The 26,879-nt window shown below is 43.5% G+C and overlaps 1 protein-coding gene across 1 annotated transcript in view; it reads left to right on the top strand.

Moving 5' to 3' along the window:
- Positions 1-26,235, top strand: part of LOC126176528 (rap guanine nucleotide exchange factor 4-like) — a 222,481-nt gene extending 196,246 nt beyond the window's left edge. Inside the window, exons 3-4 of the mRNA XM_049923684.1 lie at positions 21,644-21,759; positions 26,188-26,235. Of these exons, the coding sequence (XP_049779641.1) occupies positions 21,644-21,759; positions 26,188-26,235 (164 nt within the window). The remainder of the gene's footprint in view (positions 1-21,643; positions 21,760-26,187) is intronic.
- The last annotated feature ends 644 nt before the right edge of the window (positions 26,236-26,879 follow it).

Raw genomic sequence — 26,879 nt, 5'->3', positions numbered from 1 at the left:
TTTGGATTTTTTCGATGTCCTCAGTGAATCCTGTCAGATGAGGCTCCCATAACACACTGCAGACGCGAACATAGGACGGACAAGCGTAGTGCAGGCAGTATCTTTAGTAGACATGTTCCAATTTCTATGTGTTCTGCCAGTAAAACACAGTCTTTAGTTTGCCATCTCCACAAGATTATCTATGTGATCGTTCCAATTTAAATTGTTCTTAAAGGTTATTCCCACGTATTCAGTTGAACTGACAGCCTCTGAATTTCTATGATATATCGTGAAGCAAAATTTAACGGTTTGCTTTTAGTACTCATATGGGTCACTTCACACTTTTCATTATTTATTCAATTTCCTCTTTTCGCACCATACAGATGTCGTGTTTAAGTCATTTTGCGATTGAGTTTGATGTTCTGATGAATTTAGTAGACTTTAAATGCCAGCATCACCTGAAAATAATATATGAGGGCTGCTCAGAATATCTACTAAATTGTTCATGTAGATTATGAACAGCAGAGGGCCCATAGCTCTCCATTGGGGACTGCTAGATACCACTTCAGTTGTATTCCACGAGTTTTCGTCGATTACTATATACTGTGATCTTTCTGACGGCGGTCACGAGCTCAGGGGCAAGGCTGAGACGACATTCCATAGGTACGCAATTTGATTAGAAGTCTATCGTCAGGAATGGTGTCAAAAGCCTTCTGTATATCCAGAAATACGGAATCAGTCAGAGATCCCCTGTCGATAGCATTCATCATCTTCCGCAAATAAAGACTAGTTGTTACAAAAGAACGATATTTTCTGAATTCGTAATTACTGTATGTCAATAGACCTTTCTCTTCGAGGTAATTCATAATTTTCCAACACACTATATGTTCCAAAATCCTGCTGCAAATCGACGTCAGTGATATGGGTCCGTATTTCATCAGATTGCTCCTATTTACTTTCTTGAGTACTAGTGTAATCTGGCGCAACTTTCCATTCTTTAAGGGTTGTATTATTGCTAACAACGGAGCTATTGCGTCACCATACTCTAAAAGAAACCTAATTAGTATACAATATGGAGCGGGACACTTGCCTTTATTAAGTGGTTTAAGCTGCTTCGCTACGCCGAGGTGAGACGTGCCTTAATGTGCGACACATGAGAAATACATGGCTCTATTCATAACAGTGGCTCGATAGAGTTATACGGTCGACCCGGACACGTCTGCTTTCACGCCCAGCAGTTAAGCCCGCTGCAAACACCGTTAAACCTCTGATCCTAAATTCCAGTTACATTGGCACGTAATGGGAATTAAGTCAAAGAAACGGCAATAAAACTTGATGATGATGAGTCCCATACTTCTTTATAGAGCGTAGGGGAGTTTTATTCTAATGAATAATTGATGTAGACTGCAGCAAAATGCTTAAATTGATTGAAAAACATAGAAATTGTTACGAATGGGGATACTACAATAAATCATTTAAAACATAAAAGAAAGTAATTCCCAAATGCAGTTAAGCTTGTGTGAGGTATCATAAGCCGAAAATGCTGTCTAAAGATTACTGATAAGCGCAAAACAGTACTCCATTCCGTTAATTACACATAATTTGCTTGCCAACTCATCATTACTTACGAGTCCACTCATGGCAATCAACATGTTAAAACACAAAAATTCATGAGCAGATTTTCGTACTCTATCCAGTATTAACGGCAAAGGTACATTCGAAATAAGTACGAACGAATGTTAAAGTATTCCTGTAATCACTTGCCGCCCAGAAGCCAACACTTTAGAACATTGTCATGTCCATGACGTTATAGCCCTACGTGGCCCGCTCGGTTAGCCGTCCTGTCTAAGGCACTGCTTTCCGGGCGGGAAGGCGTGTCGAGTTCCGGTGTGCCGGCCAGTCTGTGGTTGGTTTTTAAGGCGGTTCTCCACCTGCCTCGAGGAATGCGGGCTGCTTCCCCTTATTCCGCCTCGGTTACACTGTCAGCGATTGCTGCGCAGACACTTTCTCCACGTACGCGTACACCATAATTATTCTACCAAGTAAACATTGGGATTACACTCGTCTGATGGTAGACGATCCCGGAGAGTGGGGGTGTACAGGGGGCCGAACCGCACAATACCCTGAGTTCGGCGTAGGGCGGCGGTGGGGTGAGTAGACTGCTGTAGCCTGTTGTGGGGTTGTGTACCACCGAGGGCTACGGAGGGGACTAAGCCTGTCCATCGTTTCTAGGTCCCCAGTTCCATACAATACAATATCCCTACATGAAAACTGCCCTGCACCAAGCTTGACTTCCGAATCCTCTGCCGGCTCTACACAAAGTCTCTTCGCTCAACTTACCACCCCTCTTCCCCCCCTCCCCCCCCTCCCGAATCACCTCTTGCCCTTGCTCCTCAGAGCCGCTCCGCGACCGAGAATACGCGAGTGCTTCTCCGCTTTGCGCCAGTAAGAACTAGCGTTCCCCTACTAAAAATATGCACAATTCGATTAAATACTGAAAATGAACCACCATCTGAAAAAATAAACAAAGATACAAGCTACACACATGACTTAAATAATACGTCATTTTCTTCCAGTTCTATTGAGCCCAAAAATAATATTGTGTCTTGCACAAGCTTAGATCTAAATAACTAAGTATGGAAGTAGTGCATAGGCGCTTATACAAATAACAATGAATATACTTCAAAACGTATGGAATAATAAACTTGGCCTACTGAACTGACGCGTCTTTTCACTCGCAATCTAGTGATAGCATCAAATGTTACGGATAACATACCGTTTTCACATTGCAAGTATTTTTAACATTGGTAAAGTAACTTGTAATTAAATCAGTTAGAAAATAACTACTAATTTAGACAAGTGTAATATGATAACTATGGAGATCAGTGAGACTTGCCATGCTGCGAATACGGGTAAAACGACGACGTAACGCCAGGAGTAGGAAATGGGTTCGACCCTGGTTGGGAAGAAGGGGTGAAGGCAGGGGCATATAATCCTTGTTAATGAACGAGTTGAGGCCCGAAGAACCACAAGAGTTTGAGAACTTCCGTAGGATGGATGTACCGTGTCAATCGTACAAGGCGGGATTCGCGCAAATGTCACAGTAATGAGGAAAGCTACACTGATGAGCCAAACTTTTGACCACCTGCTCAATAGCTTGTTTATCCGTCTTTGAAACCAAATACACCACTGATTCTGCGTATCAGAGACCCGACAGTTTGTTGGTACGTTTGTGGAGATACGTGGCATCAGATGTCTACGCACAGGGCCGGCCGGAGTGGCCGCGTGGTTCTAGGCGCTTCAGTCTGGAACCGCACGACCGCTACGGTCGCAGGTCCGAATCCTGCCTCGGGCATGGATGTGTGTGATGTCCTTAGGTTAGTTAGATTTAAGTAGTTCTAAGTTCTAGAACCATTTCTACGCACAGGTCATGTAATTGGCTTAAACAACGAGCCGCTGATTTGCCTATACGATGATGGCGCTCGATAGCGACCCGGTGGGTTCAATAGGATTTACATCAGCAGAATTTTGTCGCCGAGACATCAACGTGTGTACACTACAATGCTCCTCAAACCGCTGCAGCACAGGTATGGCTCCGAGACACGGACTGTTACACTGATGAAAGATGACACCGCCGTTGGGGACATCAAGCATGAAAGGATGCAAGTGGGTCGCTGCCGTCAGTGTGTCTTCGATTACGACCACAGGTTCCATGCAAGCCTAGGAGAATCTTTCCCATAGCATAATACTGCTCCCACCAGCCTGCGTCCGTGGCGCGCTGCACATTTCGAGCCGTCGTTCACCATGATGACGGCGTCTGTGAAGACGACTATCGATCTAGTGTACCAAAAATGTGATTCACCCAAAGAGCCGACACGTTTTCATTGATCGACGGTTGAATCCCGATGGTCCCGTGACAACTGCCATCGTAACTGGCGATGTGATTGGGTCAACATGTGAACATGTAGAGGTGGTCTGTTACAGAGCTCCATGTTCAACTATGTCCGATGAACAGTGTGCGTGCAGCAGCATTGTGTTCTTTCTGCAGAGATGCTACAGATGACCTATCTTACTTTACAGAGCAGACAAGCCTCCGGACCCCACGTTCTATGAAGAAGGATAGACGCCCAACCATTTAGCGCCTAGTAGTAGTTTCACTGTCCTCCGTCCTCTTTCCGTTGATACTTGGGACAGTAGCACGTGAACATTCGACCAGCGTCGCTGTTTTCCAGATCCTCGTTCACAGGTTTTGGGTAATAATAATCTTCCCTTTGTCAAAGTCGTTTATCTGAATTGATTTCCACATTTGCAGCCCATATCTTCGTTAGAGTGATACTCCACCTCTTGTCTGCTTCGCTTACATACTTACGTCACCGCGTAACGTGCCAGCAACTTCACCAAGTGGCATCCAATGTCGCGGTGGGCAGTGGTAGTAATGTTTCGACTTATCAGTGTATTTCAGCTTACTGAGACAGCAAAGATGTAAAACCGCTGTTGCAATCCTATCTGGTCGCAGTCGGCATAACTGCTCCGACTCTTGTGCTTATTGTTGTGGATAGGCAAGAGAGCCAACCCGGTATGAGAGGAAGCCGAAAGGCACGCGTTTTAGCTCACGCAGGCTGGCGTGAGGTCTGGAACAGGTCAAGGAAATTAGACTAGCAAAAAAAGGACGTAGCTGTGGAATACTTTACCGCTCTTGACGGTACATTTTTTACAGCATCAATAGTAACTGGTAATGGCGCCTTGGTATGTCGTAGCAAATGACGTAGCTGAAGGCTATGCTAACTATCGTCTCGGCAAATGAGAGCGTATTTTGTCAGTGAACCATCGCTAGCAAAGTCGGTTGAACAACTGGGGCGAGTGCTAGGAAGTGTCTAGACCTGCCGTGTGGCGGCGCTCGGTCTGCAATCACCGATAGTGGCGACACGCGGGTCCGACGTATACTAAAGGACCGCGGCCGATTTAAAGGCTACCACCTAGCAAGTGTGGTGTCTGGCGGTGACACCACACTTATTATCTCAACACTATCCTTCCTGGCATTCTGAAATAATACAAAACACAGAATCAAATCAGTTGAGGTGATACGTACACATACCGAAAATTAAATTGTATGTACTTTAAAGTAAAGCATACAAGCTCAAAATTAAATATTTGTAGACATACATTATTACGGTACAGCGTATCTAGAATATCACATAGACACGTTTCCTTACCGTATGCCTCAATAAGCAAACTTATACTTCCTCTGTTTCATTTCATTTCTAGAATAAGAAGTTATCATTAGATATGAAGCTTTTCTCAGCGGCAATAAAAAAAGAGAATTTTCATTTGTTTTATTACTGTATTTATAAAAAAATTGATGACTGAAAGATCTATAGAATATGTCGCGCAGTAGATGAGAGTGCTCAACAGATCACGAATTTCTCGTCTGATGACCACGCGTAAAAATAATAACAAGCAGAAAGCCCGCTCGAAATGTTGCGTTCTGTGCATGCGCGCATACGCATCTTCTTACTGCCCATAGACGGAACCATGGCAGAGTAGAACGGTTCTTATTGCTTCTCGGCGGATAAACCGCCTGCTGAAATCGTAGCTCCACCCGTTCTGCCGCTAGATGGCGGCCACCTATACCTGATTTTACAGGTTAGGTGTGTCGTGTATTAGCGACTTTAGAGTCCTAAGATCCTATGAAGCGTCCAGCAGTTGTTAATTTTCAATAATAATTTTGAAAATATTTATTTACTGTGACGACTTAGCTTCTGCTGTTTTTTGTGATATTTGTAATATTGTTGTCTCATTAGATGCACTTCAGTGCCATGAGTACGCTGACATCACTGAATTTGCACTATGGTGAAACGTCGATTTATTACCGAATTAAGACGTGATGAATTCTTCTCGGGTTATCAGCCAAGTGGTGGCGTCGTCTTGTCGCAACGTTTCAATGAGTTTCGTACCTCATCTTCGCCAGAAGTGGGATACGCAGAGAAAGACTGCAATCGCATATGGAATTAAGACGTATTTAAATTTAGCCAATTCTCATGCTGTAGCAAAAGCCGCCATTGCACCAGTCACATACCCTTCAGACCAACATCACTCCATTGTGGGAACGGAAGTTGGGTTTTAACAAAAACCCAACTTCCATTCCCACAAGACGCTCATCGAAGAGGCCACACCCGCCTTGTGGCGACTCGTGGCAATCGGACTCGACCCTGCCGCATGCCCTCGCCTAGGTCAATACTTAAAACTCCAATGTTTTCTGTAACTTTAGGCGGCAGATAGCTCCCTATAAGAACGGAAGAGGGAACTGAGGCTCTGTTAGATGACAATAAGTTTGACTTTAGGATACGTAAAAGCACCAGCAAGGCAGTTCTTTCTTTGTGGTCGATAACGGAAGCAAGACTGAAGAAAAATCAAAACATGTTCATAGGACTTGTCGACTCGGAAATAACGTTAGACACTGAAAAATTGTGTAAATATTCGAAATTCTGAGAAAAATAGGGGTAAGCTAAGGGAAAGACAGGTAATACACAATATGTACACGAACCAAGAGGGAACAATAAGATTGGAAGACGAAGAACGAAGTGCTCGCATTAAAAACGGTGTAAGACAGGAACTCAGTCTTTCACCCCTACTATTCAGTCTGTACATCGAAGAAGTAGAGACGAAAGTAAAAGGAAGGAATTGAATGTAAAAGGAAGTAAATAGCAGAAATGAGAAAAGCTAGAAATTTAACATCAGGATTAGTGTTCACGGAAAACACTAAGTTAGGAAATTCTGCTATCTAGGCAGAAAAAAACATGACGGACAAAGCTAGGCGGACAGAAAAAGCAGACTGGCACTGGCAAAAAAGGGCATTCCTGGCCAAGAGAAGTCTGTTAGTATCAAACATAGGTCTTAGCTTAAGGAAAGAATTTCTGAGGATATACGTTTAAAGCACAGCAATGTATGACAGTGAGACACGGACTGTGGGGAAAACCGGAACGGAAGAACGTCGGAGCATTTCAGATGTGATGCTGAAGTAGACTATTAAAAGTTATGTGGACTGACAAGATAACGAATGAGAAGATTCTCCACAGAGTCGGCAAGGAAAACTAGTAATAGAAAACACTGACAAGAAAAAGGGACATCCGTTAAAGACATCAGGGAATAACTTCCACAGCACTAGAGGCAAATGTAGGGATGAAACCTATAGAGGAACAAGGAGATTGGAATACATCTGGTAAATACTAGAGGACGTAGGTTGTAAGAGCTGTTCCGACAAAAAAAGGTTACCATAGGAAAGAAATTCGTGGTAGCCCGAATGAAGCCACTAAGAAGACTAATGACTCAAAAAAAGCTCGCCAGCAAATCTGTCATCTGTCAGATGATATCTGCTTCTAAGTTATTCATATTTCCAGATGTTCTTGATTCGAATTTTGAAGTATTTACTTCGTCTTCTTTGGTGATGGAATATCAGAAAAGTATTTTTGGTGGTCTTTACGGCAGAGGAGACGGGAGGGGTGGTGGCATAAAGTCCCTGATCACCAGTCCTTGATTCAGTTCCAATCCTCTCCGCAATGCCTCATGAAGTGAGGGGATGTGACACTGTTGATGGTGATCCATCGGACGGGGACGGTTAAGCTCGGCGGCCCTCTTTGTGCCATTCTCGAGGAGTAGCCTACACGCCGGCACCGTGTTTCAGCCCCACACCCCTTCTGTCATACATAACATAAAATCACCACGCTTAACAGCTATACTTACACACACAGCTGTCGTACTTCGCGAAGGCTAGGTACCTGTGGGTGCGAAGGGTAGAAACAAGATCTCCATTTAGGCGGCTGAACCTTCCCGTCGAGGTCTCCTAGCCACTCACGCTATATGATTTTTCTTAGTCACACTATCATCGGCAATCTTACCATTGGTATCGCCCAGTGAAAGTATTGATTGTCTATTGCCACTGGTGTACTTTACCCATACGGCCACAATTTATCTGGATTTTCTGACAGAGTTCAAGACAGTGTTTCATTGTGCGAACTCTTAAAAGGATTCCACAATGAAGTCCCCACTAAGTTTCGAGCTTCAGTAAAACATCGCCAACCTTGGAGATTTTGCATTATTTTTAAAATTTGGCATGCTTATTGCGTTGCTTATGCAACAGTGTTCTGGCTTGTTTTGTGTACCATATTTTATTACTTTGTTTGGTATAAATAAATTACCGCCGATGCTAAATATTTGAATCCAAGCCACATCTGGTTTGCACTTCGTTTGTTTGGAAGGAGCGGGGACTGTCTCTTAGGATGGCGATAAGCGAATTTGTATCTGCTTTTCTGAATAAATACATTTTGCGTTTAGTTTTGGTAATTTCGAAATTACGGTGTTCAATCTCGCTATAATGACTTTGTGGTCACTAATCCCTCTATCACCAGATTAACTCAAATGCCCGCGCTTGCCAGATGATCTCATACCCCGAAACGCTGTTTCCTTTTTTATTCTTATCGGGAAACCACAAATATTCCTACGAAAAAGGAAATCAATACTCTCCAGCTAAGAACCTACATCTGCCTAGCATTTACAAATAGACCTGAATTTCCCGGAATCGCGATAGTTTCGTATCTATTCTAGCTACAACATAAGCTTCGTAGTAAACATTACCGTGGACGGGTTTACTTTGCCGCGTCCGGTGTTCTCTAGGCTCTTGTAGCTGAACGTGTAGTAAAGCCTGCCTTCCAGCTTCATCTTGTCCTTGCACAATACTTGACAATTTACAGCAAAACAGTCGGTCTAGATCGCAACAAAAATTTATTTTTTCTGCTAACCGGTTTCTGTCAAAAATAATCATCTTGAGACCACTAACTCCTTGGTGACGCTTGGAGCCGGTACACGGAGCCGCTGTACGTACCGAAAGACACGTCAACAACTGCAGCGGCTGTGTGTAACGGCTCCGAGCCTCACCAGGGAGTTTGTTGTTCGAAAATGATCATTTTTGACAGAAACCGGTTAGCAGAAAATATATATATTTGTTGCGATCTCTACTATTGTAGTGCTTAAGGAGATCGCTGCCGTTCCAGTAGGACTTCAACAATAATCACCTAAGTCTTTCCCTGGAGCCATTATCGAGACTATGTTGTTCTGCCTGCGGTCTGCGGTCATACCAGATTTCAGCCATCAATCTTTAACCTAAACATGGCTGTAAAGGTCACCTCACCTGACCTGATGTCCAACTCCTGGTCGCCTACTCATGGTTTCACCGTCGTTCAACCACTTTCCTTTGATGCCCCCGACAGCAGAATGCGAATAGCCGACCTGCTTCACCGTTCACGAAATTCTCGTCCCCAGCTGAATCGAAAGCCGTATCTCACCACACCATGGAGAAAATAGAAACTGAAGTATTTTATTTGCCTAAACACCACACTTGCAAGTTCCCAGCAGTTCACCATCAGTCGTGAACAGTTGGTGGAACTTGCGTTGTTCTGCCATCAGCACGCCCGGCCAGTCAGCACAGGGAAAAGGCATTTTTAATGAAAAACGCGTATCTTAAGCATCAAATACTGAAGAAACAATGTCTGCGACAAAGATGTACTTGGAAAGGCATATATATGGAGAGTTTCACCATTTACATGAAAAATTGAAATGTCAACTTTTGCTATTCCACGAGTAATCTCGAATGTTCCCTACATCAACTGATTATATTGTGCACTTTACTAAACCTCTTCTGCAATGAAATTCAACTCGTACAGTTCTGCCAACTCGCTTTCTCTTTCAGAGTGTCAAAAACGGCTATTTCCACAATTATTGAAGTTTGTAAAGCTGAATGAACAAAATTGTTAACAAAACCAATTCCCCAGCCAACAAAAATGACTTCAAGAAATCATCCTCACATTTTTGGGTCAGATGGCATTCCCCTAACCGTCTTGGACTTACTGTTGGGGAACGAATTCACATTAAAAAACAGTGTCAGTGTGGTTCCATGTATTATTGCTGCACATCCGTCATTTCGATTGGATTATTAATTTTCAGAGATACAAATATTTCTACATCTACATATATACTCCGCTAGTCACCAAGCGGTGTGTGGCGGAGGGCACAATTCGCGCCAAAGTCATATTCCCCCCCCCCCCCCCCCCCCCCTCTCTGTTCCACTCGCGGATCGCGCGAGGGAAAAACGACTGTCTGGACGCCTCAGTACGAGTTCTTATTCCCCTTATCTTTGAATGATGATCACTACGTGATTTGAAAGTTGGTGGTAATAATATATGCTCTACATCCTCGGCAAAGATTGGATTTCGGAATTTACTGAGCAGTCCCTTCTGTTTAGCGCGTCGTCTATCTGCAAGTGTGTCCCACTTCAAACTTTCTATGAGATTTGTAACGCTCTCGCGATGGCTAAATGTACGTTATGAATCTTTCCGCTCTTCTTTGGACCTTCTCAATCTCTTGAATCAGACCCAACTGGTAAGGGTCCCATACAGACGAACAATACTCTAAAACTGGACGAACTAACTTATTGCAAGCTATTTCCTTTTTTGAAGGACTGCACACTTCAGGGTTCTACAAATAAACCGCAATATAGAGTTCGCCTTATCCGTTACTTGTGTAATCTGATCATTCCATTTGAAATCATTTCGAATAGTCACACCCAGATACTTGACTGATGTTACCGCTTCCAAAGACTGATCATTTATTTTGTACTCATACATTAATGGGGATTTTCGCCTTGTTATACGCAGTAGGTTACACTTACTAATATTGAGAGATAACTGCCAGTCATTACACCATGCATTTATTTTCTGCAAATCCTCATTGATTTGCTCACAACTTTCGTGTGATACTACTTTCCTGTTGACTACAGCATCATTGGCAAACAGTCTAAGGCCGCTGTCAATACCATCAACCAGATCGTTTATGTAAAACGTAAAAAGCAGAGGACCTATTACGCTGCCCTGGGACATACCTGAAGTTACTCTTGTTTCTGTTGAAGTTACCCCGTTCAGGACGACATACTGCTCCCTGTCAGAAAACTTTCTATTCAACCACATATGTCATTGTATAGACCGTAAGCGCGCACTTTCTGAGGCAAGCGACAGTGTGGGACTGAGTCGAACGCCTTTCGAAAGTCGAGAAATATAGCATTAACCTAGGAGACGGTATCTAGAGCCTGTTGTATTTGGTTATTATGGTGAATATAGGCTTCTGCGACTAAGAGAACGATGCAACTTCTTTTTTATGACTGTCTCTTCTGATATGCAGTAGAAATGGGAATACTAAAAATACCTAAAGAAAGTTTTCTGGCAGGTTCCACTATCGAGTGTCCACACACTGAGGTGAAAAATTCGTTGGACAGCGATATGCGCACGCACAGCTCGCGGTAGTATAGCGTACACAAGGTATAAGAGGGCAGTGCGTTGGTGGAGCTGTCACTAGTGTTCAGGCGGTTCACGTGAAAATGTTTCCGACGTGATTATCACTTCATGACGGGAATTAAGTCTTTGAGCGCGGAATGGTACACCGGAGCAAGACGCACGGGACTTTCCATTTCAGAAGTCGTTAGGGAATTCAATATTCCGAGATCCAGAGTGCCAATAGTGTGTCGAGGATACTAAATTTCAGGCACTAGCTGTGACTACGGACAAAGCAGTGTCCGACGGCCTTCACTTAACGACCGACAGCAGTGGCGTTTGCGTCGAGTTGTCAGTGCTGACAGCCAAGCATTACTGTGTGAAATAACCGCACAAATAAATATCGGACGTATGACTCACATATGCGTTACGCTGCGATATTTGATGTTAATTTGCTATGGCAGCAGACGACCGACGCGAGTGTCTTTGCTAACAGCACGTCATCGGCTGCTGCGCCTCTCTTGGGCTCGTGGCCATATCGGTTGAAGCCAAAACGACTAGAAGACCGTGGCCTGGTCAGATGATTACCGATTTCAGTTGGTGACAGTTGATGTTAGGCGTCGAGTATGACGCAGGCCCGACGAAGCTATGGACCCAAGTTGCCAAAAAAGCACTGTGCAAGCTGGTTACAGTTCCATGATTGTGTTGGCTATGTTTGCATAGAATGAACAAAGTCCTCTGGTCCAACTGAATCGATCATTGACAGAAAATGGTCATGTCGTCTACTTGGAGACCATTACAGACAATCGTGGACTTCATGTTCCCAGACAACTATGGAATTTCTATGGATGACAACGCATCATGTCGCTGGTCTACAGTTGTTCGCGATTGATTTGAAGAAGATTCTGGACGATTGGAGCGAATGATCTGCCACACAGATGGCCCGATATCCCATCGAACATTTGTGGGACATAATTCAGAGGGTCAGTTCATGCGCAAAATTCTGCACCGGCAAGACTTTCGCAATCCTGGACGGATACAGAGGCAGCATGGCTCTACATTTCTGCTGAGGACTTTCAACGACTTAGTGAGTGCATGGCACGTCGGGCTGCTGCACAGCACCGGGCAAGATGAGGTCCGACACGATATTGAGAGGTATCCCACGACTTTTCTCACCTGAGTGTGTTTTCCGAGAGGGTGCTGCGTTTACACTAAAAGAATGCTTATTAGGCCTTTTCCAGGAAGGACAAAGACTGCAAGTGACGCTAGATAGATATAACCATAGGTTATCTTGGGAAAGAATGGTATTAAACCTTCTTTTGGTTCTACAGCAACTAAATTTAGAATTTTGCATAAACCTATCGAAACAGGTATAGAAAATGCAGTATATACTGAGAAGGCTATAAGTTTATTACACACGATCATCTGCGCTCTAAAATCAATAAATGTGGCTGAGTTGCATTTATCCAGTATGTATGAGGAAGTATACCAAAAGGGGATGTAATGCTTCATTGCCAGCAGCCGTTTCAGTAAGGAAAAATTTTAAACTGCAATTTGAACAAAATCCTACACAAAACATGTTAAATACTGTGCTTAATAAATGTGTTCGGTGTATTTATTTGTAGTAACAATTATTTTGACGACATCCTCACGTTCACTGTACGAAAAAGGAAATTTGTGGTAAGTCCTATGGGACCAAACTGCTGAGGTCTTCGGTCCCTAAGCTTACACCCTACGTAAATCTAACTTAAACTAACACCAATGACAACACACACACACACACACACACACACACACACGCCCGAGGCACGACTCGAACCTCCGCTGGGGGCAGCCACTCGATCCGTGACAAGGCGCCCGAGACCGCGCGGCTACCCCACGCGGCACACCGTACGATACTAAACGAGTGTTATAACTTTTATTTCTCTTGTTCCAAAATACACAATGTATTAGAACAGTACTGATCACAATTTCAGACATTGTTAAGTTGAAAAACAAACCGCGTCGAATTCTCGCGAAAATACCAAACCCAGTGATCGCTTCCGCCTCGCCGCAACGCGCGGTCCTCGATGCCCTGGACGAGCGCGCTCACGCAGGGCAGATCAGCCGTTGGCGACTGTCTGATACTCTCAACGGTAGCCGCGCTGCGTTCGCAACAGCTCCGTCTTACAGGACGACGCCTAACGTCCCCAGGTGGCATTCAGTCCCGCGGTGGGCTGTGGTCACAACGTTTCGGATCATCAGTGCAAGTGAGCACGGGATATAAAACAAGCTACAAATTCTTAGACGCACTGCACATTTTAATGTTATTTGTAATAATTACATGTTGAGTACTATATTTAATGCAATTAATGGGAAGATTTATGACAGTTATTCAGGGTACTTATTACATTGTTGAATTTTATATCTATTGTCATTACGTGACATCGGTTTGTTGATTTATTGTAGGTATTAATGTGCGGAGTACAGCGTACAGGAAAGGACCTGTTCAGTAGCGTTCTCGCGTATAACTGGTGTAATACTTAGTTCGCTTTGATTATCAATTTCGTAATAACGACATCGCAATTGATTGTTTAACAGCCAGATATTACTAATTGTGACCTTTAAAAATGGGTAAAAGAGATAACATTTCACCAAGTAAAGCTGAGGTCAAAGCCCTTGTTAATACAAAAATGTAGTCCAATCGGGAAATTTCAAAATGAATGGAAATGTCAGAAGCTAGCGTGAGGCGCATAAAGAAGAAATTTATTCAGGTGGCGAACTGAGCGCTAGATGTAAGAATAAATGTGAAAGAAAACCAATTTTCACCTCAAGGTCAGGAAGATTTCTCAAAAGTATTTGCCTAGAAAACATTTGCAACAACTAAACAGATAAAATCTCAACCGGGAGAGGCTAATGTGAATGCATCTGAACGCACTGTTCACAGAAAGTTGAAAGATATTGATTTCAAGGCCTGTCTACCCGATATAAAAGCAAAATTAACAGCCACAATGAAAGTAAAGCGTCTGAAGTGGGATAAACAGTGGTGTGATAAGGATGTGTACTTCTGGAGGTCGGTAACTTAACTTTAAAATTATTTACCATATGATATAACCTAGTATATTTATTCATAGTATATTATGTTTCCTGATTTTTACAAGTACGCTTCAGCGATGAAAGCACGTTTGAATTTTTAACTAACAATCTCAGTATGTGCGCCGTCGAACAGGAGAAAAATTTCATCCCGATTGCATTATTCAGACCGTAAAACGCGCAACTAAGATGATGATTGATCTGTCATCTGTGGCAAGGGTACAGGACGTCTTAACGTGGTTAAAGGCACAATGAGACAAGACCAGTACAAGGAAGCCCTGCAAAAACGGTTAATACCACCCGAATGGGGAACTACTTATTTTTATGCAGGATGGAGCTCCCTGTCACACAGCCAGATCAGTTAAATCCTTTCCGAAGGAACAAAATATCCCTGTGTTAGACTGGCCACGTAATAGTTCCGACATGAACCCCATAGAAAACGTATGTGGAACTAATGAAGAGGGAGGTGGGAAAAGACGTTATCACAACTAAAACACAGATCTTGGAGAAGATCATCCATGTGTGGTATCATCATCCACAATTGCAGGACACATTACACTCCTGCATCGACAGCATGCCACGTCGTATTAAGGCTCTCATAGCTGCAAAAGGTGGCTCAATAATAAAGCTAATGTTTTGACTTACACAATAGTTTATTTTTTGTTGTAATTGTTGAAATAAAATATTTTCAACAAATACTACGTTTTATTTATTTCTCATACCACCTTAGTTATGAAGTAGATTACACAGAATCATTTTATGACGATTTATGTATTTAAAAAATTCGTTAGACATAAATCAAAATTTGATTAAAAACTATAGTGCGTCTAATAAATTGGCCAGGGACTGTGCAATCGCACAACAGAGGAAAGGCGTCACCCTGATGGGATAACTATGTGATTCTACATAGGGTATGCAAAAAGAATTCTTATTAGGTATTCTGCAGGTTATAGACGGATGACCGACGTCCAACAAAAATAAGTGGGAAGAAAAGTCTATACTTACTCATTTCAATCTGAGGAACAGAGTCATATTTCTGTTAAGGTATATCTTTCGGAGCCTTGTACAGCGGGAATGAGTGACGGAGCCTAGTACCTTACGGTGCGCTCTAATTATACCAGGTGGTTATTCGCAATTAGAGTGCAGCCAGTCACGGAGGTCCAGTTTGGACTGTGATTGTTGTATGGCAGGGAAACTTAGTAAATATGTCAATGGGCTAATGAGAACCCAATTTATGCTGGAAAACAGTTCCAACTGTTGCCACGACATGCAACTCTGACACTGTACACTGTTTGCATGACAATATGACACTTACGCTGTCATTTCACAAGTCATAAAGTGACTGAATAGTATGAGTATCGAGAAGAGAAACCGTGCCCTGTTAGCGAAACTGTTTTATATGAACAGAAATTGCAGTGTTGCATAGAGAGGGAATCGCCGATTGAAAGGTATTAGGAGAGGCCCGATACCATTAAATACACTCATGCTTATAAATTAAGGATAATGTTGATACGTGGTGAAACAACGCTCTGGTGGACGGTTTGCGGGTATAAATCACCTCGGGGCATGACCATGCGTTGCATTTGACCTGTGCTCGTCGCACGGTGGCGCTGGCAGCAGTCCACATACGCAGAGGCGCGTTGGTGCATGTCAGAGTACGGTGCAGCGAGTAAGTGTGCACACGTTTCCAGACGTGCTAATGGTGACTGTGTGTTGAACATGGCTCAAAGAACACATATTGATGATGTTATGAGCGGTAGCATACTAGGGCGACTGGAGGTTGCTCAAACACAGCAGGTCGTAACATGGGCCCTCTCTGTGCCACAAAGTGTGATCTCAAGATTATGGCAACTATTCCAGCAGACAGGAAACGTGTCCAGGCGCTACAGAACGGGACGTACACAGTGTGCAACACCACGAGAAGGCCGATATCTCACCATCAGTGCCCGCAGACGGCCGCGGAATACTGCAGGTAGCCTTGCTCGGGACCGTACCGCAGCCACTGCAACAGTTGTCTCCAGACGACTGAACAGACATGGTTTATTCGTCGGAGACCTGCAAGGTGCATTCCACTGAACCCTGGTCACAGGAGCGCCCGTAAAGCCTGGTATCAAGAACACAGTACATGGTCATTGAAACAGTTGTCCCAGTTTATGTTCACGGACGAGTCCAGGTATAGTCTGAACAATGATTCTCGCCGCGTTTTCATCTGGCGTGAACCAGGAACCAGGTACCAACCCCTTAATGTCCTTGTAAGGGTCTCGTATGGTGGTCGTGGTTTGATGGTGTGGGTTGAGATTATGATTGGTGCACGTGATCCCCTGCATGTCTTTGACAGAGGAACTGTAACAGGTCAGGTGTATCGGGACGTCATTTAGCACCAGTATGTCCGCCTTTTCAGGGATGCAGTGGGTCCCACCTTTCGCCTGATGGATGATAACGCACTGCCCCACTGAGCTGCCATCGTGGAGGAGTACCTTGAAACACCCAAGATATCAGGCGAATAGAGTGGCCTGCCTGTTCTCCAGACCTAAGCCCCATCGAGCACGTCTGGGATGCTCTCGGTTGACGTATCGCTGCACGTCTTCTCACCCCTACGACATTTCAGGAGCTCCAACAGGCAGTGGCGCAAGAATGGGAGGCTATACCCCAGCAGCTGCTCGACCACCTGATCCAGAGTACGTCAACCCGTTGTGCGGCCTGTGTACGTGTGCATGGTGATCATATCCCATGTTGATGTCGGGGTACATACGCAGGAAACAGTGACGTTTTATAGTACATGTGTTTCGGGAAGGTTTTCTCAACTTATCACGAACACCGTGGAGTTATAGATCTGTGTCGTGTGTGTTCCCTATGTGCCTATGCTATTAGTGTGTTTTGTGTATTGTGTGGCACCACATTTTGCAATTACCTTTAATTTATGAGCATGAGTGTAGTTTAAAGATGGTGATCATGAAATTAAAAAACACGGGAAAGCGTGGAGTGACACCTGACAGAGGAAAGCGTCCTATCCCTGTGGAAGCTATTGTCGAATTTGCTGTTGCTGTAGCTGACCATGCAGCATAGGGAGAAACGGTCACCATGATAAAATAAGGGAAATTAGAGCAGCTCGAACGGAAAGATGTAGGTGTTGGTTCTTTCCGCGCCGTATACGAGATTGGAATAATAGAGAATTGTGAAGGTGGTTTGATGAACCCTCTGCCAGACACTTAAATGTGATGTAGATATAGATGTAGATGGTGCTAGGGTTCGTGCAGTGACACGACAATTGTCCATCCCGTGGTCAAAAGTATGGGAAGTTTTGCGGCCTGTGTTACACTGGTACCCGTACAATATCCAGGAGGTGCAGCAACTGAAACTTCACGATCCGCAGCAACTTTCGGAATTTGCTCTTCAATCTCTGGCACAGATCGAAGTTGTTGTTATGTAGCCGGGCAGAATTCTATGCAGTGATGAGGCACATTTTACATTACAGGGTGCAGTGAATACACACACATGATGAATTTTTGGGGTACTGGGGTACTATTGTGTTGGGGTACTGTGTTGTGTACAAAGAGCCATTCCACTCGCCGTATGTGACTGTCTAAGGTGGATTCACAAGCACCTTTATTCTGTATCCGTTCCTCTTTGAAGAGAATACACCAAGAGGGCCAGTCAGGTGTACCGTGACGTCTGCACATTATCGAGGCCTCCTTGAGCAGCATGTGATTCCTGCTTTCGAAGAGCGTAAATGTGCGGAAACATCTGTTTTCATGCAAGATGGGGAAACATCTCATGTCGCTCACCCAGTGAAAGATCTGCTTAATGAGACGTTCCACGCACGTGTTATCTCAAGATGCTTTTATACGGGAACACGATACTCAGTTTCCACGACAATTGCTGCGAGCAACTGCTGAGCACGTCGTTTTACGGATTCAATATCTGGACGACGTATCCGGTCCTCATACTGAAACAGCGGTTAATATAAAATAAACATTATACCTTTCTCACTACTTTGACTTCTTCTGCCTACGTCCTGTTCGTAATCCATTACATATGGAAACATTTCTACGCATCATTCTTGCATTCATAGTGCCAGATTTGCACTTTGTGGCCAAAACTGCACTAACGTTTTTAGAGCGTAAATCAGTTCCGCATTAAGGCATTAGCGTTTCTGCCAATTTTTTCTGCGATACAAGAACTACAGCCTACACCAGACCTCTGTGAGTAGCGTCACTTTAATTACAACCAACCGGTAGATCGTCCTAAAAGTAAACCCTACCACAGATCTGTCGTGGGCGCGAATTTCATGGCATTCAATCAACTGGTATGACATTCCATGTAGGAACGTCCATATTAAGTGATACACCGATTGCAGCAGAATATTATGTTTGCATTAGCTTTGTCATTCTTGGGTAACTGATTTCCGTGTGTGTCTCGTTACTGAGTATTAGTTGTAAGTAGACTTGGACAGACGCAGGTAGGTAAATACTTCTTCAGAAACGCATAAAAATGAATTCCAGTGGATGTTTCGAATGGTGCGTTTCGTTCTAGTTCACAGAACATTCACCAGTTTATGATTTTGATGTGATCGTAATATTCTGGAACTCGTATGATGCACGGAGCACGATTAAGATACTAGTCTTTCCAGCGGAATTTAAGTTTTCCAGAGTTTCTTTCAACAATTACAGACGAATGGTGGGCGAAAAGGCAGTAGCGTCTTCCTCTCTCATCCTTGCCTTGTCTGAGCTTGTAATTGGACTACAATGAACTCGTAACGGCACGACGTTAAATCCCATTATTACTTTTCCAAGTGAGCTAGAGGTTATTCTATAATGACATCACTACAGCGAGAAGCTAAGCTTAGGCATTCTTTCGTTGATCACAGTGACGATGACGACGACGATGACGACGACGACGACGACGACGACGACGACGACGACGACTCTTGACAGACCCACAAACTACCATTGATCTATCTCAGGTACGCCATATACATCAGTCTCGTATCGTTCCATGGAACGCGACTAGCTTTAAATACTAGCGAAGTAACGCTATGCAAAATTATTTTCAGAATGTTTAATTTTATCTGTCCCCACGATTAATACTTTATAATCTGACTGTTTGCTGCATCTTTTGCACGAGTATCTCACTGTCCTTACGAACATGGACAACACAATTTTGCGTTATTTTATGTTATACTGTGAAAAATTATCGGAATTCATGAATATAGTGTGTCCAAGGAGGAATGGTTAATATTCAGAATGCTTATGTGAAAAAAAAATTATATGGGCAATTGGAATGCGCCCTATTCCGTATGGTTTTCAGGACAGAAAACAGTTAATGTACATTTGTTTTTGGACTAATGGCGCGCACGTATGTGTCTTTCCTACCCAAACTCTTTGACGTTTCATTCTAGCCCATCCTACCTTAGTGGTTACAACCTCTTGGCTCGGGATGTCTTTCTGGCATCAAAGGTAGCCAGTTGAACGCGCAGTCGTCCATGATGTACTGTGAGTGAAGCAGTGCGTGGGACTGAGAGTGTACCAGAGAGAAACGTCGCTTATCCATGTATACGCGCTAGCTAAAATGCCACACATCTAATGAAGAACATTCTGATATGTTGTACGTTTACAGCTGCTGTGATGGAAGTGCTTCTGATGTCGTCCAAGAATACCGTCGGCGCTTTCCGATACTTACAATCTTTACCAAAGTTCATTCTTTGTAAAACGCATGCTGTAATGTTTACTAACTGTGGTACATATGCAAACCTGACAAAGTATTGAAGAATACGTAAAATAAATATCAATGTTAATTGTCTTTCAAAACATTCGAAGACTTAGGTAACATTCTATCAGAATTATTAAAATCATTTACGGAACTCGCAACAAAACGACTGTTGACGTTGGTCTGTAGAATGTATAAGTCTGGAGATATATCATCTGACTTTCGGAAAAACATCATCCACACAATTCTGAAGATTGCAAGAGCCGACAAGTGCGAGAATTACTGCCAAGTCAACTGAACATCTCATGCATCCAAGTTGCTGACAAAACTAATATACAGAAGAATGAAAAGAAAATTGAGGATGTGTTAGGTAACGTCAGCTTGGCTTTCGGAAATGGAAAGCCACCACAGGGGCGGTTTTGACGTTGCGGTTGATAATGGAGTCACACTGAAAAAAAAATCAAGAAATGTTTATAGGATTTGTCGATCTAGGAAAAGCGTTTGACAGCGTCAAATAGTGCAAAATGTTCGCAATTCTGAGAATAATACGGGTAAGTTAAAGGGAAGTACGGGTAATATACAATATGTACAATAGCCAAAATAGAACAACAGGACTGGAAGACCAAGAATGGAGTTCTCGTGCTAAAACGGGTGTAACACAGGGATGCAGTCTTTGCCCGTAGTGTTTGATATATGCATCGAAGAAACAATGAAGGAAATAAAAGAAAGGTTAAAGAGTGAAATTAAATTTCAAGATAAAAGGATATTAATGACAAGATTCGCTGATGACATTGCTATCCTGAGTGAAAATGAAGAAGAATTACAGAATCTGCTGAACGGAATTAACAGCGTAATCAGTGCAGAATATCGACTGAGAGTAAATCATAGACCTGAATGTGAGGAAGAAATTTCTGAGAACGTACGTTTGAAGCACGGCATTGTATACTAGTGAAACGTGAACTTTTGGAGAACCCGAAAAAGAAAGAATCCAAGCATATGAGATGTGGTGCTACAAAAGAATGTTGAAAGTTGGATAGAGAGGTTCTCCGAAGAATCAGCGAGGAAAGGAATACATGGAGAATATTCACAAGAAGAAGAGCAGTATGGCAGGACATCTGTTAAGACATCAGGGAATAAACTTTCATGGTACTACAGGAAGCTGAAGAGAGTAAAAACTGTAAATGGAGACAGAGATTGGAACACATCCAGCAAATAATTGAGGATGTAGGTTGCAAGTGCTACTCTGAGATGAAGAGGTTGGCAGAGGAGAGGAATTCTTAGCGGGTCCATGAAATCAGTCAAAAGACAGATGACTGAAAAAAATTAAATGTTTTATTTCACTGGAACCGTTCGGAATAGGGCAATATGTCCATATGAAGGTTTTTGCCTTCAAATGATCGTTCCTGTCGAATCACTACATATTGACGATTCCTCCAGGGGCTACATATTTACTTCGAAAATGCTAATGGGTGGGGTTTCTCTTTGCTGAAAAGAGGAGTTGCGTGTCTTGGTGACTGAGTTACTTCTGTGCAGTGTACTTGAGGCTGAGTACGCGTGTGGTGTGCCGGCAGGGTTCGGGCCGGGCATCAGCAAGACGCCGCCCCCGCAGCCGCAGTCGCCGCCCCCGGCCGCCTCCCGCCGCCCCCAGAGCCCTCCTGCTCCCAACGCTAGCGGCCCCATCACAGAGGTAAGTCTGCATGCGAATTGCGTCCTATCCCAGGACTTCTGCACCACCTACACGACTTCCAGACCTCTGATTTAGATGTCCTCCCCAATTTCTCCATCCGAGTGCATGAGGTTACTCGAATGGTCTGTACTCGTACTGCATGACTACAAAATTTCCTCGAACGCAAGCTCATACCTGATGAGCTTGACACAAGAGATTGTTCACCACAGTTGGTGAGGATTAAAACAGACCGAACATGGAAAATTCGTGCCATCGCATCGTCGTATATGTTCAGCCTAATTCAACTGGTATTTACACTAATGAAAAATTAACACCACCTTAAGACGTGACGTAAAAATACATGCATCGTCTAATATGAGGGGCAGTCAAATTAAAACCGAACACCCGATATAACGGGACTATGAAATGGTTCCATTAGGAATTAATCACCACACGCGTTAAGACATTTATCTCACTTTAAGAGGGGGTGATCAATTCCTGTTTCATAGAACGCAGTCGACCGCTGACGGAACCACAACCGGATCTACTCTTTCATTTCCTCCTCCGATTGAAAGCGACGTCCACGCATATCTTTTCCCAGAACGAGAAAGGTGTTAAAATCACACGATGAACGATCCTTGCTGTACGGAGGATGTTTCAGTGGTTAGCAACCAGATCGCTGAAGGGTAGCTTTCGTCCGATTGGCAGTGTGAAGGCGGGCATTATCGTGCGAGTAGACGATTCTGTCCGACAGTATTCCTGGGCGTTTCGACTTCGTGGCCCGTCTGCTAAGTGTCTTCATAGCGCTTGTTCATTGATTGTGGTTCCACGCTCGGTGAACACGACGAGCAGAGTGTCTCTGCAGTCAACGGAGAACCTCATCATGACCTCACCGGAAGTTGTATGAATACCTCTGAATTTCTTTGGTGAGGGAAATGTGGGGTGTTTCCGCTGCTGTCTTTGCTGTTTCCCTCGGGCTGTCGGGATGCTTCCGGACGGAATCCTCCTGTTGCAGTGCGAATCAGACGAAGGATACGCTCAGCGATTTGGTAGGAAACCACTGAAACATCCTCCGTACAGCGTGGTTCTTCCACTGTATGATTTTCACATCTTTGACGACGTGAAGAAAGACATGAGTAGATGTCGGTTTCAGTCGGAGGAGGAAATGCAGGAGTGGGTGCAGTTCTGGATCCGTCAGCGGCCGACCGTAATTTCCGAAACAGTAATTGATCATCTCGTGTACCAGTAGGATAAATGTCTTAATGCGTGTGGTGATTACTTTTGAATGGAACCATTCCATGGTCCCGTTGCGGCGGGTGTTTGGTTTTCATTTGACAACCTCTTATAGATCCAAAGGCCACCAAGAGCCGTGTTGTGAATGGAGTAGGAACCGCTTACTGAGCGTGAACATATCGCGCTTTTGAGATCTGTACTTGACAGTTTCTAAATAAGTTACCTATTATCTCCACTATCGCTCTGGGTTAATAAGTAGTATACGATGTCTATCATAATCAATACTAGAATCAGAAGCGGATTAAAACACACGATAATAGATGCAAAAACGTTCCAGTAAGCATGGATCCGAAAACGGACAGTTCGTAAAGTAATAACTAATGTGCAGTTACCAGTCACCATAGGCTTCTATGTGAAATATTGGCCTAGTTGTTGGTACAAATGTTTGATATGCTAGGAACAGGACGTTCTTGATCCTTTCCAAAGAAAAATAACAGACAGTGTAAAATGATGGAAGTAACGCAAAAAAGTACTTACGGAATCATGGGATAATTGAATTCAAAGAAAAATGGTTTAACAGCCCTAACGCTTTTATAATGCTTTACATTTCACCTGTACCACATCAAAAGGACTGATGAACCTTTGCACTATGTATAGGTCCAATATACAATATTTAAGTATTTTACATTTCTTCTGTTGATCTGCAAGTTTTGATTATGGAATTGGCTCGCTCAGACCTTCCATGGAATTCACTCAGGAGGATCCGCCTGTTTTGCATGTGACGTAACTTTGAAATCGAGTACCACAGAAAACAAGTTTCAAGTTACTTTCGCTGTGAAATTTGTTTCTGGATTAATTTTTATATACGTGTTGTAAGGAAAGCTCTTTTCGCGCAGATACATTATGTGATAAAAAGTATCCGGACACCTGGCTGAAAATGACTTACAAGTTCGTGGCGCTCTCCATCGGTAATATTGGAATTCAATATGTGTTACGCCACCCTTGGCCTTGATAACAGCTTCCACTCTCGCAGGCATACGTTCAATCAGGTGCTGGAAGGTTTCTTGGTGAATAACAGGCCATTCTTCAAGGAGTGCTGCACTGTGGGGTGAGATCGATGTCGGTCGGGGAGGCCTGGCACGAAGTCGGCGTTCCGAAACATCCCAAACGTGTTCTATAGGATTCAGGTCAGGACCCTGTGCAGGCCAGTCCATTACCGGGATGTCGCTGTCACGTACCACACCGTCACAGGCCGTGCGTTATGAACAGGTTCAAAAATGGTTCAAATGGCTCTGAGCACTATGGGACTTAACTTCTGAGGGCATCAGTCCCCTAGAACTTAGAACTACTTAAACCTAACTAACCTAAGGACATCTCACACATCCATGCCCGAGGCAGGATTCGAACCTGCGACCGTAGCGGTCGCGCGGCTCCAGACTGTAGCGCCTAGAACCGCTCGGCCACTCCGGCCGGCCTATGAACAGGTGTTCGACCGTGTTGAGAGATGCAATCTTCATACCCGAATTGCTCTTCAACAGTGGGAAGCAAGAAGGTGCTTAAAACATCAATGTAGGCTTGTGCTGTGATAGTGCCACGCAAAACAACAACTGGTACAACCCCCCCTGCATGAAAAACACGACCACAACATAACACAACCGCCTCCGAATTTTACTGTTGGCACTACACACGCTGGCAGATGACGTTCACTGGGCGTTCTCCATACCCACACCTTCCATCGGATCGCCACATTGTGTACCTTGATTCGGCACTCCACACAACGTTTTTTTCCACTGTTCAATCGTCTAATGTTTACGCTCCTTACACCAAGCGAGGGATCGTTTGGCATTTACCGGCGTGATGTGTGGCTTACGGGCACCCGCTCGACCATGAAATCCAAGTTTCCTCACCTCCCGCCTAACTATCACAGTACTTGCAGTAAATCCTGATGCAGTGTGGAATTCCTGTGTGATGGACTGGATAGATGTCTGCCGATTACACTTTACGACCCTCTTCAACTGTCGGCGGTCTCTGTCACTCAACAGACGAGCTCGTCCTGTACGCTTTTGTGCTGTACGTGTCCCTTCACGTTTCCACTTTACTGTCATATCTATAACAGTGGACGTAAGGATGTTCAGGAGAGTGCAAATCTCCCGTACAGACGTATGACCCAAGTGACACCTAACCACCTGACCACGTTCGAAGTCCGTGAGTTCCGCGTAGCGCCCCATTCTGCTCTCTCACGATGTCTAATGACTACTGAGGTCGCTGATGTGGAGTACATGACAGTAGTTGGTAGCACTATGCACCTAATATGAAAAAGTATGTTTTTGGCGGTGTCCGGATACTTTTATCACATAGTGTATGTGGACGAGGCAGTTAGTAAACTTGTTACCGCTTTATTTTACGGCACTGGACACTCCGTCTTTAAGCTTATCCAGAGACTTATCAATGAGAAACATTTATTTTCTGTAACTTACTGGAAGTTTCGAGTAGCTGCTCGTTTCAATTTACTCTTTTTGTGGACTCCAAGATTTTCGTCTTTTCCGGGCGATTGCGAATCCAATAATGTTTGAAAATTTTCCAAATCCCTTCCAATGTTCTTTAATTTTATTCTTCACATTTTCGTCAGGAGTAAGATGAATTTCTGCTAGAAAATCGTGAAGGGTATCAAAGCACTCAGTTTGCCTGGAGTTTAGACAGATTTCCCTAACTATAAGCAATTTAATGAAGGGCTCATACGGTCTCACACATTACGCAGATTTGTGTTTGGTTCTCGAAGTAAAAAAATTTCAACTGCTGAATTTTTAATAAAATTTCTGGCAAATAAGCTGCAGTCGTAAGCCAGAATTTACTTTGGGAATTGTGTACTTGGTGAGAGAAAGACAGATGTCATGCAGTTTGAGAACAGTTTTGCTGTGATAACCATCATATATTTTAAAATTCACATCTTATATCCGTTTTACACAATAAAAACTTTTAAATACTTAGTTCAGTAACGTTCTTTTTTTAAAAAAAAAACTTTACTTTTGGATTACGTTGAATGAAAACGAAAAGTTCTTTACATAAGAACTGAGTGGGATGGATTAAAATAAAAGCCCATTTTGATGGACAGTAGATCAGGTCTATCCCTGTCCTTCAGGTGCCATGATAGTTGTCGTATGAACGCCTTTAAAACATGACACCTCGCGTGCATGCTATTTCTTTTGGTATTTCTAGCACCTGGGCCATGTTCCAGCCTTCACTCAGGAAGGAGAAATTAGTTAGCCGCGACGTTTTATGCACCGCGCTAATTTTCTGGAGGTAATAACTTGGCAACTGCACTCATTGAATTTAGGGTTGATCTCCAATTACGTGCTGTCGTTGAAAGTCTACTTGAAGTATATGCTCAGAATTGTGTGTTCAGTCTTGATTTGGAACCAAATTTCTTGCCAGCGGTAGCTAGATAGTTTTCCGTGGGCTGATTACGACACCCCACGTACGAGAGTATAGCTGGAGTAGTTTCTTGATTTTATCAGTCTCTCCTCTTGACGATAGAAATTTTTAACGATTGTCAGTATATGCTCCACATACGTGTTTATGTTTAAAAACTCTCATTCAGGTGCATACTTCAAACAGCACAAGAGTGGGGCATCCTTGTTTGACTGAACTTTTGATTTGAACGTAGTTGGTCAAATGTCCATTTACAGCCACTCACGATGAGAAATTTTCTAAGACGTTTGCAATAGTTTCAATGAACTTGGCACCAAATACAAACTAGTCCATAAACTCTTCAGATAGAAATGGCACACCCTGTCCAAAACTTTATCAGCGTTGATGGAGAGAATTGCTAGCGTAGTTTTTGCATATGTCACTATGCCACGGCAGGCAAGTTGGGCATCAACGATCCTCCGTTGGGACGCAGGACTATA

Source organism: Schistocerca cancellata, chromosome 3, assembly GCF_023864275.1.
Source record: "Schistocerca cancellata isolate TAMUIC-IGC-003103 chromosome 3, iqSchCanc2.1, whole genome shotgun sequence".
Classification (NCBI taxonomy): Eukaryota; Metazoa; Arthropoda; class Insecta; order Orthoptera; family Acrididae; genus Schistocerca; species Schistocerca cancellata.
The sequence above is the reverse complement of the archived record's forward strand: the minus strand, read 5'-3'. Positions and strand labels throughout refer to the sequence as shown.